This window comes from Microtus oregoni, unplaced genomic scaffold, assembly GCF_018167655.1.
Source record: "Microtus oregoni isolate MIOR12 unplaced genomic scaffold, Mior012 000006F_ref0000085, whole genome shotgun sequence".
Lineage (NCBI taxonomy): Eukaryota > Metazoa > Chordata > Mammalia > Rodentia > Cricetidae > Microtus > Microtus oregoni.
In genome coordinates, this window is record NW_024543065.1 from 2,849,993 (window position 1) to 2,864,414 (window position 14,422).

At 42.2% G+C, this 14,422-nt stretch overlaps 1 protein-coding gene across 2 annotated transcripts in view; it reads right to left on the bottom strand.

Annotated features, from left to right (window-relative positions):
- Positions 1 to 14,422, bottom strand: part of Pde7b (phosphodiesterase 7B) — a 319,693-nt gene that overhangs the window by 25,719 nt on the left and 279,552 nt on the right. For both annotated transcript variants that reach the window (XM_041653888.1, XM_041653887.1), the window contains 4 exons: positions 12,235 to 12,298; positions 10,395 to 10,490; positions 7,971 to 8,071; positions 6,158 to 6,289 (listed from right to left, as the gene is read on the bottom strand). In XM_041653888.1, coding sequence (XP_041509822.1) covers positions 6,158 to 6,289; positions 7,971 to 8,071; positions 10,395 to 10,490; positions 12,235 to 12,298 — 393 coding nt within the window. The remainder of the gene's footprint in view (positions 1 to 6,157; positions 6,290 to 7,970; positions 8,072 to 10,394; positions 10,491 to 12,234; positions 12,299 to 14,422) is intronic.

The window sequence follows — 14,422 nt, forward strand, 5'->3', positions numbered from 1 at the left end:
CGCGCATGCTTCTCGCTGCTTCCGGAGAACTTCCTCTATGTTGCCGTATCTAAGCACCCAGAAGCCAGAACTTTATGAGCTCACAAATACCTACAATTAGATTTAATTTTGGCCTTGCTTTCAGAATTGATGGCTAAAAATGTAAAAGTCATCCAGTTATGTCTGGCTTATTTGTAAATATTAGCTTTTAATATCATATCTTTGCATATTAAATGTATTCAGGGAATCTAAATACCATTTGCTTTCAATGCCCGTTTATTACTCATTGAAAACAAAAAGCACATGGCCAATGTATTATTTAAGTCAGAGATTTTAAATCCAAGATTTACCCCTGCAACTGCTATTTTCTTTCCTTCTTTGATTATGGGACTAGAACTCGGGACCTCCCACATGGTGATGTAGGCATATGCTGTACTTCTGAGCTACACTACCAGCCCTGGAGCTTTTGTTTTCATTCCAGTGTATGTGTGTGTGTGCCCATGCAGAGGCCAGAGAAGAACAGTGATGTCCACCTTTATTGCTCTCTGTCTTCAAGGCAAAGATATTTTTAAACTATGGTAGTAATTCTTTCTTCTTTGTTACATATTCACAGATTAGCTCCAGAAATAAAGTATCAGCATTTGTTAGTTGCAGAGCACAAGTAAAATCACTAAAAGAAATTTTAAAAATCATTTCAACCCATCCTGCAGATTACCTGGTTTACATGACAATCAGCAGGAGAAACAGAGGGACATTCAGTAACCGGCCATGTGCTAATACCGGAAGCAGAAAGGATACATGCCAGAGACTGGCTGTCTGTCTGAGACATGAGCATCTACCCAGGCAGTGGCAATTTTGATCAGTACACCCGAGGTTGTGGAGGAGACACAGGGAAGCTGGATCTTTCAAGGCAAAGTTTCAGAGAGGAAAGGTGTCCATGATGAGATTAGATGATGAGCAGGTCAGAGTGGACTCCGAGAGTATGCTATATTTGAGGAAAATGTACTACTTGAGAGTGCATTTGACTAAAAATGGGCAGAAGTAGTATGTGGAGAGCTGAAGTGAGAGATAGTTTGTATCTCTCTTCTGGCTGTATATTTTGTTTTAGAAATGGTCACATTGTACGAGATTACACATTTCACTTAGTTATTTCCTACTTTGCCTTTGGGGAACATATGGATTTTTACTTGTTTTGGTCATCCTTGGCATTCATGACACCTGTTGGCATGCATTAAACACTCCACAAATATTTGTTGAATGAACAGAGAAATGAAATACATTGGAGAAACTGAAAGTATTTCTAATTTGTGATTCATTGAGGCTGTGGGGGCAGGGAGGCGAGCGGATATGGTGGAAAGAGAGGCTTGATGGGTCAGCTAGGCTATGATGAGAATTCCAGGGTTGGGGCTGGTACATCGTGTGTTTGGTTATTTACATAATCCCGAGAAACAGTGGGTTTCTTAGGAGGAATCCATGTGGCCAGAACTGGGTTTAAAGAAACTCCTCTTGGTTGCACAATGGGGAAAGGATTGTAACCAGGCAACAGCGAGTGATGTGGATACGAGGAGACAGGAGGATGCCTATGTCCTGAACGAGGGAAAAGCAGGGACAAGAAGCAGGTCAGTTACTGGCATGCCTAGACAACGGTCTGAAATGCCGATGGCGTGTCTCTAGCACTCAGGCAGCACTGCTGTGACAGGCTTATCTGACGTTCACAGTGGCCCATCCCATAGTCCACACAAGGCAGACTGGAAGAAAGGGGAGAGCGTTCAGAAATGACCAGAGAGATGCAAACATATGATGAGATGATCCTGCCGTGATGTCCCCTTATATCCTAGCAGTTTAGGGAGATAGATCAGGTGGCAAATCTGTCTGCTTCGAAGAAGTATCGGTTCAGCAATTTCACATTGTCCAGTGGCAGTGTTTTCACATCTCAGGCTCCTCCACACACTTGCGGTTTTAAGAATAAGCTTTTAAAGTCTGTCTATCTATCTATCTATCTATCTATCTATCTATCTATCTATCTATCTATCATCCACTCACCAATCTATCTACTATCTGTCTGTCTATCATCTATCTATCTGTCTATCTGTCTATCTATCTATCTATCTATCTATCTATCCATCCATCCACTCACCAATCTATTTACTATCTATCTGTTTGTCTGTCTGTCTGCTGTGTACATGTATATATCAGTTAGAGTTCGGCTTCAAGTGTCTTCCTCTATTGCTCTACCCCTTATTTTTGAGACAGGCTCTCTCATTGAACCCAGAGCTGGGCAGTTTCAACTAGACTGACAGACCAGCGAGTCTTGGGACTCCTGCTCCCAGTGCTGAGGCTAGAGTGTATACCACCATGCCCGACTTTGATATGGGTGTTGGGGATTCAAATTCAGGTCCTCATGCTTGCATGACAACTACCTGAACCATACCCTGAGCCCAAGAATAATCTTAATTTTAATGTTGAAAGAATTAACTTCCATCTTTGTGCCTTACATGAACTATTAGAGTTCTAATTTGGAAAAACAAAACCCTTCTGATTCTGACATCGAAGGCAAAACTCTACCACTCCCTCTTTTTCTTTTCTGAATTATCAAGTGTGATTTGCCCTAGAGAAAACACAATCCCTTTGATTGTTGGCATTTAATAAACCATGACACAGGTTTTCAAATTAAATCAAGAGGCTGTCTGTCAGAGGGAATCTGGCCCAGATGAGTTGCTAGCATGCAGGAAACCTTTCCTTCTATTATTATTTTAATACTGGCTACCTTCTTCCTCTATCCTTTTTTGTGGTCATGGGACTTGAACCTAGGGTCTTGTGCTGGTAGACAATCTCTCTGCAACTGAACTATCAGCCCATTTTTCCTTTTCCTTAATATTTTGAGACAGGGTCTCTCAAAATTGCACAGACTGCCCTTGAATCTGCACTCCTGCTGTCTCCATCTCCTTGAGTCAGAGGATTACAGGCTCATGCCACCATGTCTGGCTGTTCCTACATTATTTATTGGACACTTCCTTTGCTGAAAATACTTAGAGTGATGTTGATAAACTGAGACTCTGGCATCCAAAGAAATCAGATGTTTTCCCATTTTTAAATCTAGAGGATACAGGAAGAAAAACAACAGCATGAATTTGGCTTGTGTTTTCATTCTTAATTGCTCACGAAATGACTCTGGAAATAAGTTTCTGCCCAGCTCTCGCTTAACAAACCAAGCGGTCTCCTTGGAGATACCCCAAGGGCCTCATCTGGGAGGTCTCAGCGGAAGAGAAGCATCTTGAGTTCAAAATAAGTTATTGGTCTTTGACAAACCCTGCTATAAGGGCTGTTTGACCAGTCTTTTCTTACCCATCTTATCTACCCCAGACTTATCTTAGAAGAAGGAATATGGATTCCCTTGGTGTCCATGGAACACATGTTCAGTCAGGGCCTGGGAAACTTATTGAAGCAGAAGACCAATTTGGACCCTCCCTCACAGAATTGAATGCTCTAGTAGAAATGAAAGGGCATGACTAATCTTTGCAATTACATATCTGAAGGGCAATCTTAGACACATTTATCCCGAACTGCCAGCCTGGTGTGTGTGGCTCAGTCATTCAAAATAAAAACGAATCTAAAATGGTAATCCCCACCCCTGATTGCCTATAGCAAATGATTAAGAAAAATCGTATACACTTTCGCTAAACATCACAGAATGGGATAATTATAAGGTTTCATGGAAGAATTAACCGCTATCTTATCCATGGAGTGGCCAGTTCATGGTTAATATGTAGATGGAATCTCTCGAGAAGAATTGCCCATCTGCAACTCTCTCTCTCTCTCGCTCTCTCGCTCTCTCGCTCTCTCGCTCTCTCTCTCTCTGGCCTGTCTATAGTTAATATGTAGATGGAATCTCTCGAGAAGAATTGCCCATCTGCAACTCTCTCTCTCTCTCTCTCTCTCTCGCTCTCGCTCTCTCTCTCTCTGGCCTGTCTATAGTTAATATGTAGATGCAATCTATGAAGAAGAATTGCCGATCTGTGACTCCCCCCCCTCTCTCTCTCTGTGTGTGTGTGTGTGTGTGCGTGTGTGTGTGTGTGTATGATGGTGTGTAATGGAGAGTGGAGGCAAAGAAAGTAAATTCTGGGGTCTTCTTCTCACAAGCTCCTGTCCCTCTTGGTCTGCCTTCCTCGACACGTGAACTGCTTTTATTCTGAGTCAGGCACCAGGTGGAAATGCCTGTAGTGTCTTCATATTTACCCTGGTTGGCAAGTCAGCTTGGGAATCAGGTCCAGTCTGCAGAGAAAGGGAGGGTGCCCTCTGGCCCTGCCTTCGCTCCGGCTGCTCTGGCTCTTATCTTAGCGCAAAGGCAAGTGCTGGGCGTTAGGCAGGGATCTTCTTTATCAGAACTGGAAGAGCCCAGCCAGCTGATGGAGAGGAAAAGCCTCCCACAGCTTATCTATTCACAGTCCGTCTGGATTGCAGGGAAGTCACGCACAGGGTGTTCTCCCAGCCTCCCAAGTCTCCAGAATTAGCTCTCCTGTGCCACTTTGTAGGACCTGGGGCTTGAACTCAGGGTGAACCATGAAGTAAGCCACTCTACCCACTGAGCCATCTCACTGGTCCATAATGTGTATGTCTTTTCATATACTACATGCAAAAGTCTACTTCTATAATCTTAATTTTAAGTGCAAATCTGTCCATATTGGTAGATACTTCACTGTTAGGATTAGGATAATGAGAAATTGGAGCGGTACAAGTTTTCATGGTAGTTGGGGGTGAATCAAGTAGCCAAAGTTGACAGATTCTCTTTGTCTGGTGCATGCATTCGAGAAAGTTAGTGTTGCCAGCACTAGAAAGTCTACTTGGGGCGGGGGGAGCTCAAGACAGTCATTCATTCCCCTGCTCCCATTCAAATGTCTATGATTTTATCAATCAACAAAATTAGCTCCTCAGGTGGTTTTGAAAATTTAGCTTTCATTTTGTGCTTTTGTTTGTTTGTTTTGAGACAGGGTCCCTCTGACTCTCTCTAGTCCTGTAACTTGTTTGAGACCAGGCTGGGTTCAAAGGCACAGGGATCCTCCTGCCTCTGCCTCCTGAGTGCTGGCTTTAAAGGCGGGCACCACCACACCCAGTTTCTTGGTTTATTTTTGAGCTCCCCATAAATAGCCAATTCTAACTGTAGGTGCTCGCTGGTTGCTAAGGGGTCCAGCAATGAGTGAGATGCCAGGTGGACCCTAGACCTCAGGATGCTGGTTCCTTTCTGATCACAAAGGCGCCTGGATCTGCATGTTCCCGTTGTATTTTATTGGAAATAAATACACCCCTGAGCTGAAGACTCTTGCTTGATGGAGCTGTTTTTTTTTTTTTGATGGTTTATAAGACTTCTTTTATCACTCAATTAAACAAGATCTAAAACTGGGATAGATGATTCCCGTTTATGAAACAATCTTGTTATTGGCAACTGAAAACAGCCCCAGGACTACTCTGAGAACTCGCATCAGCATCTGGCTGAAGTCCCAGCCCTTGGGAGGCTGAGGCAGGAGGGCAGAGTCTGAGGCCTGGCTGGCTTTTGTGAAATCCTGCCTCAAAACAAACAGACAAACAACTACAAACCCGAGAGTTGAGAATATTTAAGCGCAGTAACGTGAGACTTAAGGGCTGAATGGACATACCACTGGCGAGAGTTCTCTGGGCCAGCCAATCATGCTGCAGAGCTCAGAGCTCAGTCGGAACCACAAAATACAGCTCTTCACTTGGATAAGAGACCCTTGACTCCAAGGCTGATCCAGCTTAGAAATGGATCCAGAGGCTCAAGTCTGAACTAGAATCATACCTGGGAAGTAGCTATGTAAGAGCTGCAAGAACCAGTTTTAGCTGACCACTAGGTATAAGACAGTCTCCACGGACCACAGGAGGGTAGGTCCATGCGTCCTGTTGACTTAAGACAGTTTCAAAGCTGCTTTGGAGCAAACCTAGTTTCTTGGTTATCTTTGTACACTAACTTAGCCTTCAGAGGATAGGCCTGTTCTAATTCAAACCCTGCTCTTTGGATGTGTTTGTATCACCGAAGTTGACTTTCAGTGAGGGCCATCTTTGTGGGCAGGAAGAAAGTTCTAGCTGTGCACCTAAGGCAATTGACTGCACTTGCCCCTTGCTCAGCTTAGTTTTTACTTTTTATGATTTATTTATTTATTTTTACCTGATACAGGTTGGCAAGGTGGTGGTTGGTTTTGATCAGAAATGGCTGGTTCACCCCCGGATGATCAACGTCATGAGCTGCTGCAGCCAGTAGTCCAAGCATGATATCCAGAGGTGTGAGGAAGCTGGCCAACTGTCAAAGAATAAAATCGGGAGATTGACTGTTACCATTTGCTGTGTCTCAGTCCAACAGAACGAAACACCGTGAGGCCTGTGAGTGAGAGCCCTGTCTTCTGAGGTGGCCGGTGAGGGGACATGCACACAGGACTGTAAGTGTGCCAGCAAGGGCGGCGTGGGAAGCCACTGGGCAACCATAACTCGTGCTCTCCATCCCGGGCTCTCTTCCTCGTGCTAGCAGGTTGTGTGGTTGCAGAGGCTTAGCCTGTGGGCAATATCGAAGGCTGGTGGGCAGGAGCAGCAGCCATTCACCCTTGCTTGGGGAGAAAGTTACTCGTGAAGAAAGGAGTTACTCAAAGGCAGAAACAGACTCAAAGATGCACTTGTGTGTTTCTTTGTTTAAAACATCCACTTAAAATATATTGCTTTTCTCTCCCTCACTCCTGCCCTGTGTGTGCGTGTGTGTGTGTGCATGTGTGTGTGTGTATGTGTAGATGTGAGTCAAGGCCTGTGCAAACCACAGCACGTGTGTGGGGTCTCCCACTGTAGGTTCTGGGGACCGAACTTAGATTGTCAGGCTTTGGTGGCAAGTGCTTTTACCAACCGAGCCATCTTATCTGTCTTCCCTTAATCATTATTATCGTTATTTTAAATCCTATACTGGGAATTGAACCCAGGGCCTCACGCACGCTTGTCAAGCACACTCCCACTGACCTTAGGCCCAGCCCTGGAGTATTTTAACAAATGTGTATCTTTGTTACTTCTTTGAAAGAAGGAGCTTGAACTGCAAATTTTGAATTCCTTCTCAATAGGCAATAAGTGGTGGGGGAATGTGTGAGAATCTTTACTTTTTGGTCAACAGGAAAACAGGCAGGAAAATGGGAAGTCGGACTTAAAAGTAAAAGTATATGATATAACATTTAGACTACGTAGAGACAAAAAATAGCTTTTGTTCGCAGGCTTTCTGAGATGCCTGTGTGATAACTGTGTCTTTAGTGAATTAGGCTGAAGCATCTGTATATTAAATGAATTACTAAAGTTGATTGAACTAAGCAGAGTCTTAAACTTGAATGCTATTTTTTTAAAAAAAACTTCTCAAGAAAATTCCTACTGTATATTATACCAAACCACTATTTTTTTTGCTAGCGAGGGACTGCCTTGATTGTGAGGCCATTACATTACACTATCATTATGTCTTTATCCTCTGATTTTGGGTTGGTTCGTTGCATCCGAGCATGCTTGCAAGCTAAGAAGTCTTGAACATACACAAATTTTCTTGGACTCGGAACCAAAACCTCCCATTGGCCAAGTAGAAACGGGACTTGAAACTGGAGGAGCTCTGATCCTCATATATTGATCAAAAACCACAAGCCGGGAAGCCCTTTCCAATAAAGCTCAGGGCTAGCAGAGTTTGTGGTAAAGGTCCATTGCAAAAGGGCTGCCATATCTAAGAGTAGGCTGGGTGTTTCTGGCCTCGCACAGCCTTGAAAATCAATAAACCATGGAAGGGAATCTCAGAAAACCCACATCTGTTTTCATGGCTATGGTAAGAGTTTCAGAGCTGACACTGAAAACGTTAGTATAAATAAGTTGCAGTCATATTGTGGAGGATTCCCAACACTGAACAATTTAGCGCTGAGCAATACAATGACCTGGCATCTCCAGGTGACTGAGGAGGCGACTGAATCTCGCTTTACCTTGGGCTCCTTCAGGTAACAGTGCATGGCCTGGGTGACGTCGGCTGCATGAACAGCATTGTGATACGGGTTGTGACCATGGTAATCTTCCTGAACCATGACTAGGCAGAAAATAGAAAGCTTGGTCAGCTGCAATCAGAACAAGCATGGCATAGCAGATGAGACTTACTTAGCTGCTTTTTACTTAAAAGTATCAGAGCTTCCAAAAGGAATCCTTTAAAAATGAAGGTGGTTTGCAAGCCTTGTGCTTCAACTAGGCTGTTTGAAAGAGAGAGGAAAGGGGAGAAAAGGCCAGAGGACTTGTGAGGCTCTTGGGATTTCTCACCTCTTCCACAAACCGCCCCTTTCTGCCGATTCTTATTTACAGGCCAAATAAATATGGAGGGAAAAGTATAACTTTATTCCCCACCATCATTTAATCATTGAAACCAGAGCCCTTGTGAGTTGGATTCCTGCTGTCCAGTGATTATATTACCACTTGACTAACAAACACTCATCGAAACAAATCTGTCCTCCATCAGGTAGAAGTTCCAGGTTTGCACCGATACAAGGGAGGCTTCTTGGTTCATGCCTCTCTCAGTCTTCCAGAGCATCATCTTCCATGGCCCTCTGGTGCAATACAAGGCTTAGAGGGCCATGTCCAATAATAGGCAATGCAATCTTAGTTTGTTGCTTATGGAAGCCAATACCGTGCTTCAGCGAACGACCAAATTGATGCTTGGGATGCAATATTTTCAGTGTGTATAGAATGACTAGACTTACAAAAGCTTTATTCTTTTAGCTTATGCTATGAGTTTGGGTCGGGTTCTACTGTTAGTTCAGCTGTTAAGGCTGTGTTTCTTGTATGTCCAAAGAATCTGCATCTCTTTAGATCAATCAAAAATCATTTGACCCTTTTCATGGCATTACTTTGCTCAAGCAACTAAAATGCAATCAGTCTGAGGTTCTTTAGGTTTCTGGAAAGGAGCCAGGTTGTGGCAGGTTCCACATAGTTCTACTATGCTGCATGTACTCTTTATTCAGTAGGCTTGTTTCATATCATATGTAAAGTGTGGTTCTGTCACTTACCTGTGATGTGCAAATTACTTAACCATATTTCTTACTTTCTTCTCTGACTTTGGGCTAGCACTATTCTGAGGTCAAAGTGTCACTGCCTCTGCATGATCCATGTATTAATCCATGTATTAATCCATAAAAGTCCTTGAAAGAGGTCCCAGAAGATGTAAACAACATGTAAACCTGGTGGTTGCTGTCACTTTTAATCTTCCTCCTGCTGGCACCGAGTCAACTTTCAAATCCATGAACTACAATCACAAGGCAAGCTAAAGAATCAGAAATGGGCTAAGTGGCAGAGGCAAGCCATCTGGCGATTAGGGAATCTACCCTGGATAATTCATGGACAGATAAATCACACAGAACCAAGGAGGAACTGGGGCTGCTTTCAGAGAAAGAATGATGCAGCCCTGTGTATAAAGATGGCAGGCTTAGACCTGCGTGCGGACTGAGGTAGGTTACTCACTAGTCAGTAGCCTTGGGAAACTGATGAAACCTCGTGTTTGTTCTCTGTAACTGGACCAAATGGTGAGAATAATGTCCAACTTGCGGTTTTCTTCAAATAGTTAGAGATAATTTATTTAAAGTGTCCCCCCCCCATAGTGGGTGGGATGGGAATAGTAATTATCATTCATTTTAAAGATTTCCAGCAACTCGTGTTGTGACTAGAGTTACTTGATGCATAGCTCGTTGGAATTTTGTGAGTATGAGAGCATATCAGAATCATTTAGACACTTACATATCTTGGTGCTTTTTGTTATATATCCTAAGCTAACGATTTGTCAATGGCTTAGGACAGATAAGCCATATTTAGAAACTAAGATCAAATCTTTTAAGGTTAATCTGAGATCTTTTTCTATCATGATGTGGTTCTTAACAATTTATTTAAAATTATTTGTTATTGTTTGAGATTATAATATATTATACATCATTTCCCCCTTCCCCTTCCACCCTCCAAGCCCTCTCAAATACTTCTCCGCACTTCTTTCAAATTCATAGCCTCTTTTTCATTAATTGTTATTACATATATACATACATATGTATATGCATACATATTCCTATACGCACAAATACAACCTGCTCAGACTGTAAATGTTACTCGTATGTATGTTTTCAGGACTGACATTTTGGTGTTGACTAACCAGTTGGTGTGCTCTTCCCTGGGGAACACTATGTCCCCCCTGCCCCATCTCAGCGTTTCTTAGTTGCTTGTTGTTCTTGGTGTAGGGGTGAGGCCTCATGGGCTTTCTCCCTTATCGTGTCTGTTGTTGTTGTCCTTGTTTAGCTCAGATTTCTCGACACTTGTAATCAAAGAGTTATGTATTGTCCTTATTCCTGTGGTTGTGTAGGAACATGAAAAAAAAGACTTACCCAAAAACCTGTGTAAGGTCACCATATCCAGCTTGAAATGGTGGATGAGTCCATGGGTGTTGAAGAGGTGACATAACAGTGTTACCAGACTGTTCCCTGGAGAGGAATAGACACTGGCTTTATCATTATTTTAAAAAATGAGCTAGCAAGATTGAAAATAAGATGTAAATGACCTGAAATAAGGTTTCTCTGATAGAATAATTCCCCACTTTGGATTTGAAATTACATATAGCATGATCTTTCTAGGTTTCTCACTGTTGTACAAATAAAATTAGTTCCTATCTTCTTACACCAGTGGAAAAGAAAATATTAAATGAAGACATTTGTCTACTGAAGTATTGAGGGTGCTTGTGTGTATGTGTTTGTATGTGTGTATATGTAATTTTAAAAATGCATGGCTGCTTTCCAATTGACTTTTACATTACAGGATTATTTAAATTAATACACTGCTCAACAATAGTAGCCCATTCTTCCTATAACACTTTTTAAAGAGAAGATTGACTTTGTGACATTTCACAATTCAAGCGAGAAGGGCTGCAGAGTTAAAGCTAGAATTTTACTCTAGGGATTCAGGTCTTAGCAATGGGCCAAGGAGCTGCCCAAGCGTCTTCAGTGCAATCTGAGTATTGCCAAAGAATGTCCTCTTCGGGTACCTGATCAAGGTGTCTCCACAATTTCATTGTCTTGGAGCTATTTTAGAACTCTCCAAGCTAGAGATAACATCACCACTGATGCTCTTCATAGACTTAACTGCAGCTGTCACTCAGCGGCTTATAAAACCATTTCAGTGTGCCTTACTGCACGTGTGTGTGGCTCTTTGCGGTTTCCTTTGGAACTGATGTGGTAGGTCCGCGACCTGCTAATGAACTGAGATGAACAGCCTCTTTGATGGCTTCGTTTCTCATTTCCCTAACAGCCATGATTATACTTTCTTTCAAACACCACTTCAGAAGTTCTTTGACTCACAGTTAATTTTGTTTATCAGTACCCATTTCGAGCTGATCTAAACAAGCCCAATGAAACATTAGGGACGCCAGGATCTTGCCGTATCTATTTTAGTTAGCTTTCTGTAGAGTAGAAATTCACGGCACGGATTTACATCTACATTATACGACATCTCTCTTTCAGCACATTGCTTGCCAAGTCAGGGTTGAGAAAACCATGGGCAATAACTGAATGCTCAAATATGAATGACAATGGATCAGACCAACATCAACATTAAGTGATGCATTTCACTGACCTAAGCTTTTTACATTTGTTTAACAGGTAGAGGAAAATATATTTTATTATTTTGCGAGGCAAAGCTTTTATAGACACAAAGACATGTGAAGAAGAGTGCTTCTTTTTCAACGGGAGTGCTTAATTTTTAACTGCAGCCTAAGCTTTTACATTCTCCCCAAAGCATTTGCTTCCTTCCAACCATGCCAGACTTTTTTGAGCAATGTCTTCAATGGGCGGACTCCGCTCTTTAAGAAGCTGTGTGAACACCTTGCCCGAAGGGTCAGGACTAGTCAGGTGTGCTTTTGTGCCTTCACTTTCCCTTGAGGAGCAATGAGTTTGCTCCGTTTGGACACGACCACACTATCTGCGAGGAAGGAATGCAATCAGCGGTTTCCTAATTCTTCTGGGATCACAGGTCAGAAGGAAACTGTCCCAACATGCTAAGGTCAAATTCAGGCCTCATTCTTCATCTGAATTAATTCTCCCCTCCCTGGTCTGTCTTGACCGACTGGATTTATGAGAGTGGGAAAATACAGAAAAAGTAACTTGTCTAAAGATACAATTTGTTTCTCATGAAATGAATCCACTCTATGGTGTGTATTTTAGTGAGAATCCTTACCATTTGTCAAGCGATCAAACAGGAAAATGTCAAAGTCCCACGTTCCAACTTTGGAGAGCATGTGCTGAAAAGGCAAACAGATACAAACAATGCCCAAAAGAAGCACATTGAGATTCAAATATTTATGTCTAGACACAGCAATTTAAACACTTAGAAAGGTGGGAGCAGTAGCACACTACTCTCTGTACAGCAGATTTGGGGTAAACCAGGTTCTACTCCACTCCCTAGTGACGGCTCAAGGGGCAGGCTCTCAGGTTTAGTTACCTGGTTTAATGTCGGCCTCTTTTCTTCCTGACTGTTGCACCTTGGTTACACCCTCATTTTCTCCAACCCTCCTCTGAAAGATGTGGCCAATATCATCTAGAACAGATGGTTTGTTTGTGGGGCAGAGAGAGGCAGTGCTACATACCTTAAGTGCCTGCCACAGTGCTTATTCAGAGGGAGCATGGGTGGAGGTGTGCAGGATGCACTGGGGAGAAGTTTTGCAACATTTTTTTTCTTTTTTTCCTCTTGCTGTTGGTATTTGTGGTGTTTGGAACTAACCCCAGGATCTTGTGCATGTCAGGCAAGTACTTATCTACTGAGTTAGAGTCCCAGTTCTTACAATAAAACGGTTTAAAGATGAAGTGAAAACCAGTGCTGAGCACATGGATTGTCTCAATGTGGACTGCATGTAAAATTAACTACTGCGTAGGAGACTGAAGAGCGACTGAACATACCACATACTTTAAAGACCTACCATGTAACACAGACTTTTTTTTCTATTAGAAAATGAACCATATCTCGAATTAAACGTGACATAAAACTTCCAGTGGTTGCTTCTTTCTGTGCTATTGTTCCCAAAACTTCACCACCCCTGTTTGAAGGCACAGTTACTAATGCAAGGACTAACTCATGATTCTTTCTGCCCCTGACTGGGTCTGTGTCCTGTGAGAAATCCAGGATTTTATACAGCATTCTTGGCCCTCATGGTTTATTAAAGAAATAAAGAGCATCTGTTTATAGTGAACTTTTACCCACATCGTACATCATGAAATGCAGATCCACACCATGTCTCTGACAGCCAAACTTCTGGTTTATTATTCTTTTATATATCTCAATATCACATTTTATTTTATTTTATTTTATTTTTGATTTTCGAGACAGGGTTTCTCCGTAGCTTTTTGGTTCCTGCCCTGGAACTAGCTCTTGTAGACCAGGCTGGCCTCGAACTCACAGAGATCCGCCTGCCTCTGCCTCCCGAGTGCTGGGATTAAAGGTGTGGGCCACCACCGCCCGGCTCAATATCACCTTTTAAACATGTGACTCCTTGAGGAGGGAACCCGTCATGAATGCTCTGTCACCAACACTGCAGTGTTAGAACTTATTATTGATCTCCTTTCAATAAATCAGCCAACTATCCATCACCTTGTTAACTACCCACTAGCCATTACCTACCAACCAATCATCTACCAACCACTAACCACACATGAACATCAACCAACCAACCAACCCACCAACTATCAATCAACTAACCAACCAACCACCAACTAATAACCAACTAACCAACCACCCACCAACTAATAACCAACTAACTAACCACCCACCAACTAATAACCAACTAACCAACCAATCACCAACTAATAACCAACTAAACAACCAATCACCAACTAATTAAACAACCAGTGACTCATTCAGTTTCACCCAGGTTGCTGTAAGGTCTAACTAACTTTTATCTTTTTATAGACAGGATATTGGGGGTTAGTTCCTCTGGCACCATTTATTGTTCATTTTTAGTGGCATATATATAGTAATGTATTGTTGTATGGAGATAATACTTACCATATATGCTATAAAATACTACTTTTGACATCTGTTTGATGGTGACAGCTTACCTTTGGAATTGAAATTCCTTTGGCAACTTAGTCTAGATACAACTTGAAAATTGTTTTTAAATCATCTCACATTGAATTCTACCTTATCAGATTGATGTAAAGTGAAAATAATTCATTATTACAAGTTTTTGAATGAATTAAAAAAAACAACAATAGGCTAATAAGCTGCCAGAAGACCCTAATGTGGAGCGAAGAGTTGGTAATTACTAGACGTAATTTCAGTTGCCATCGTATAAGACAATTTAATAGATTTAAAAATTTAGTTAGCGCCCTAAGTAGCAATCTTACAAGCTGAGACTTTACTTTTTTTAGCA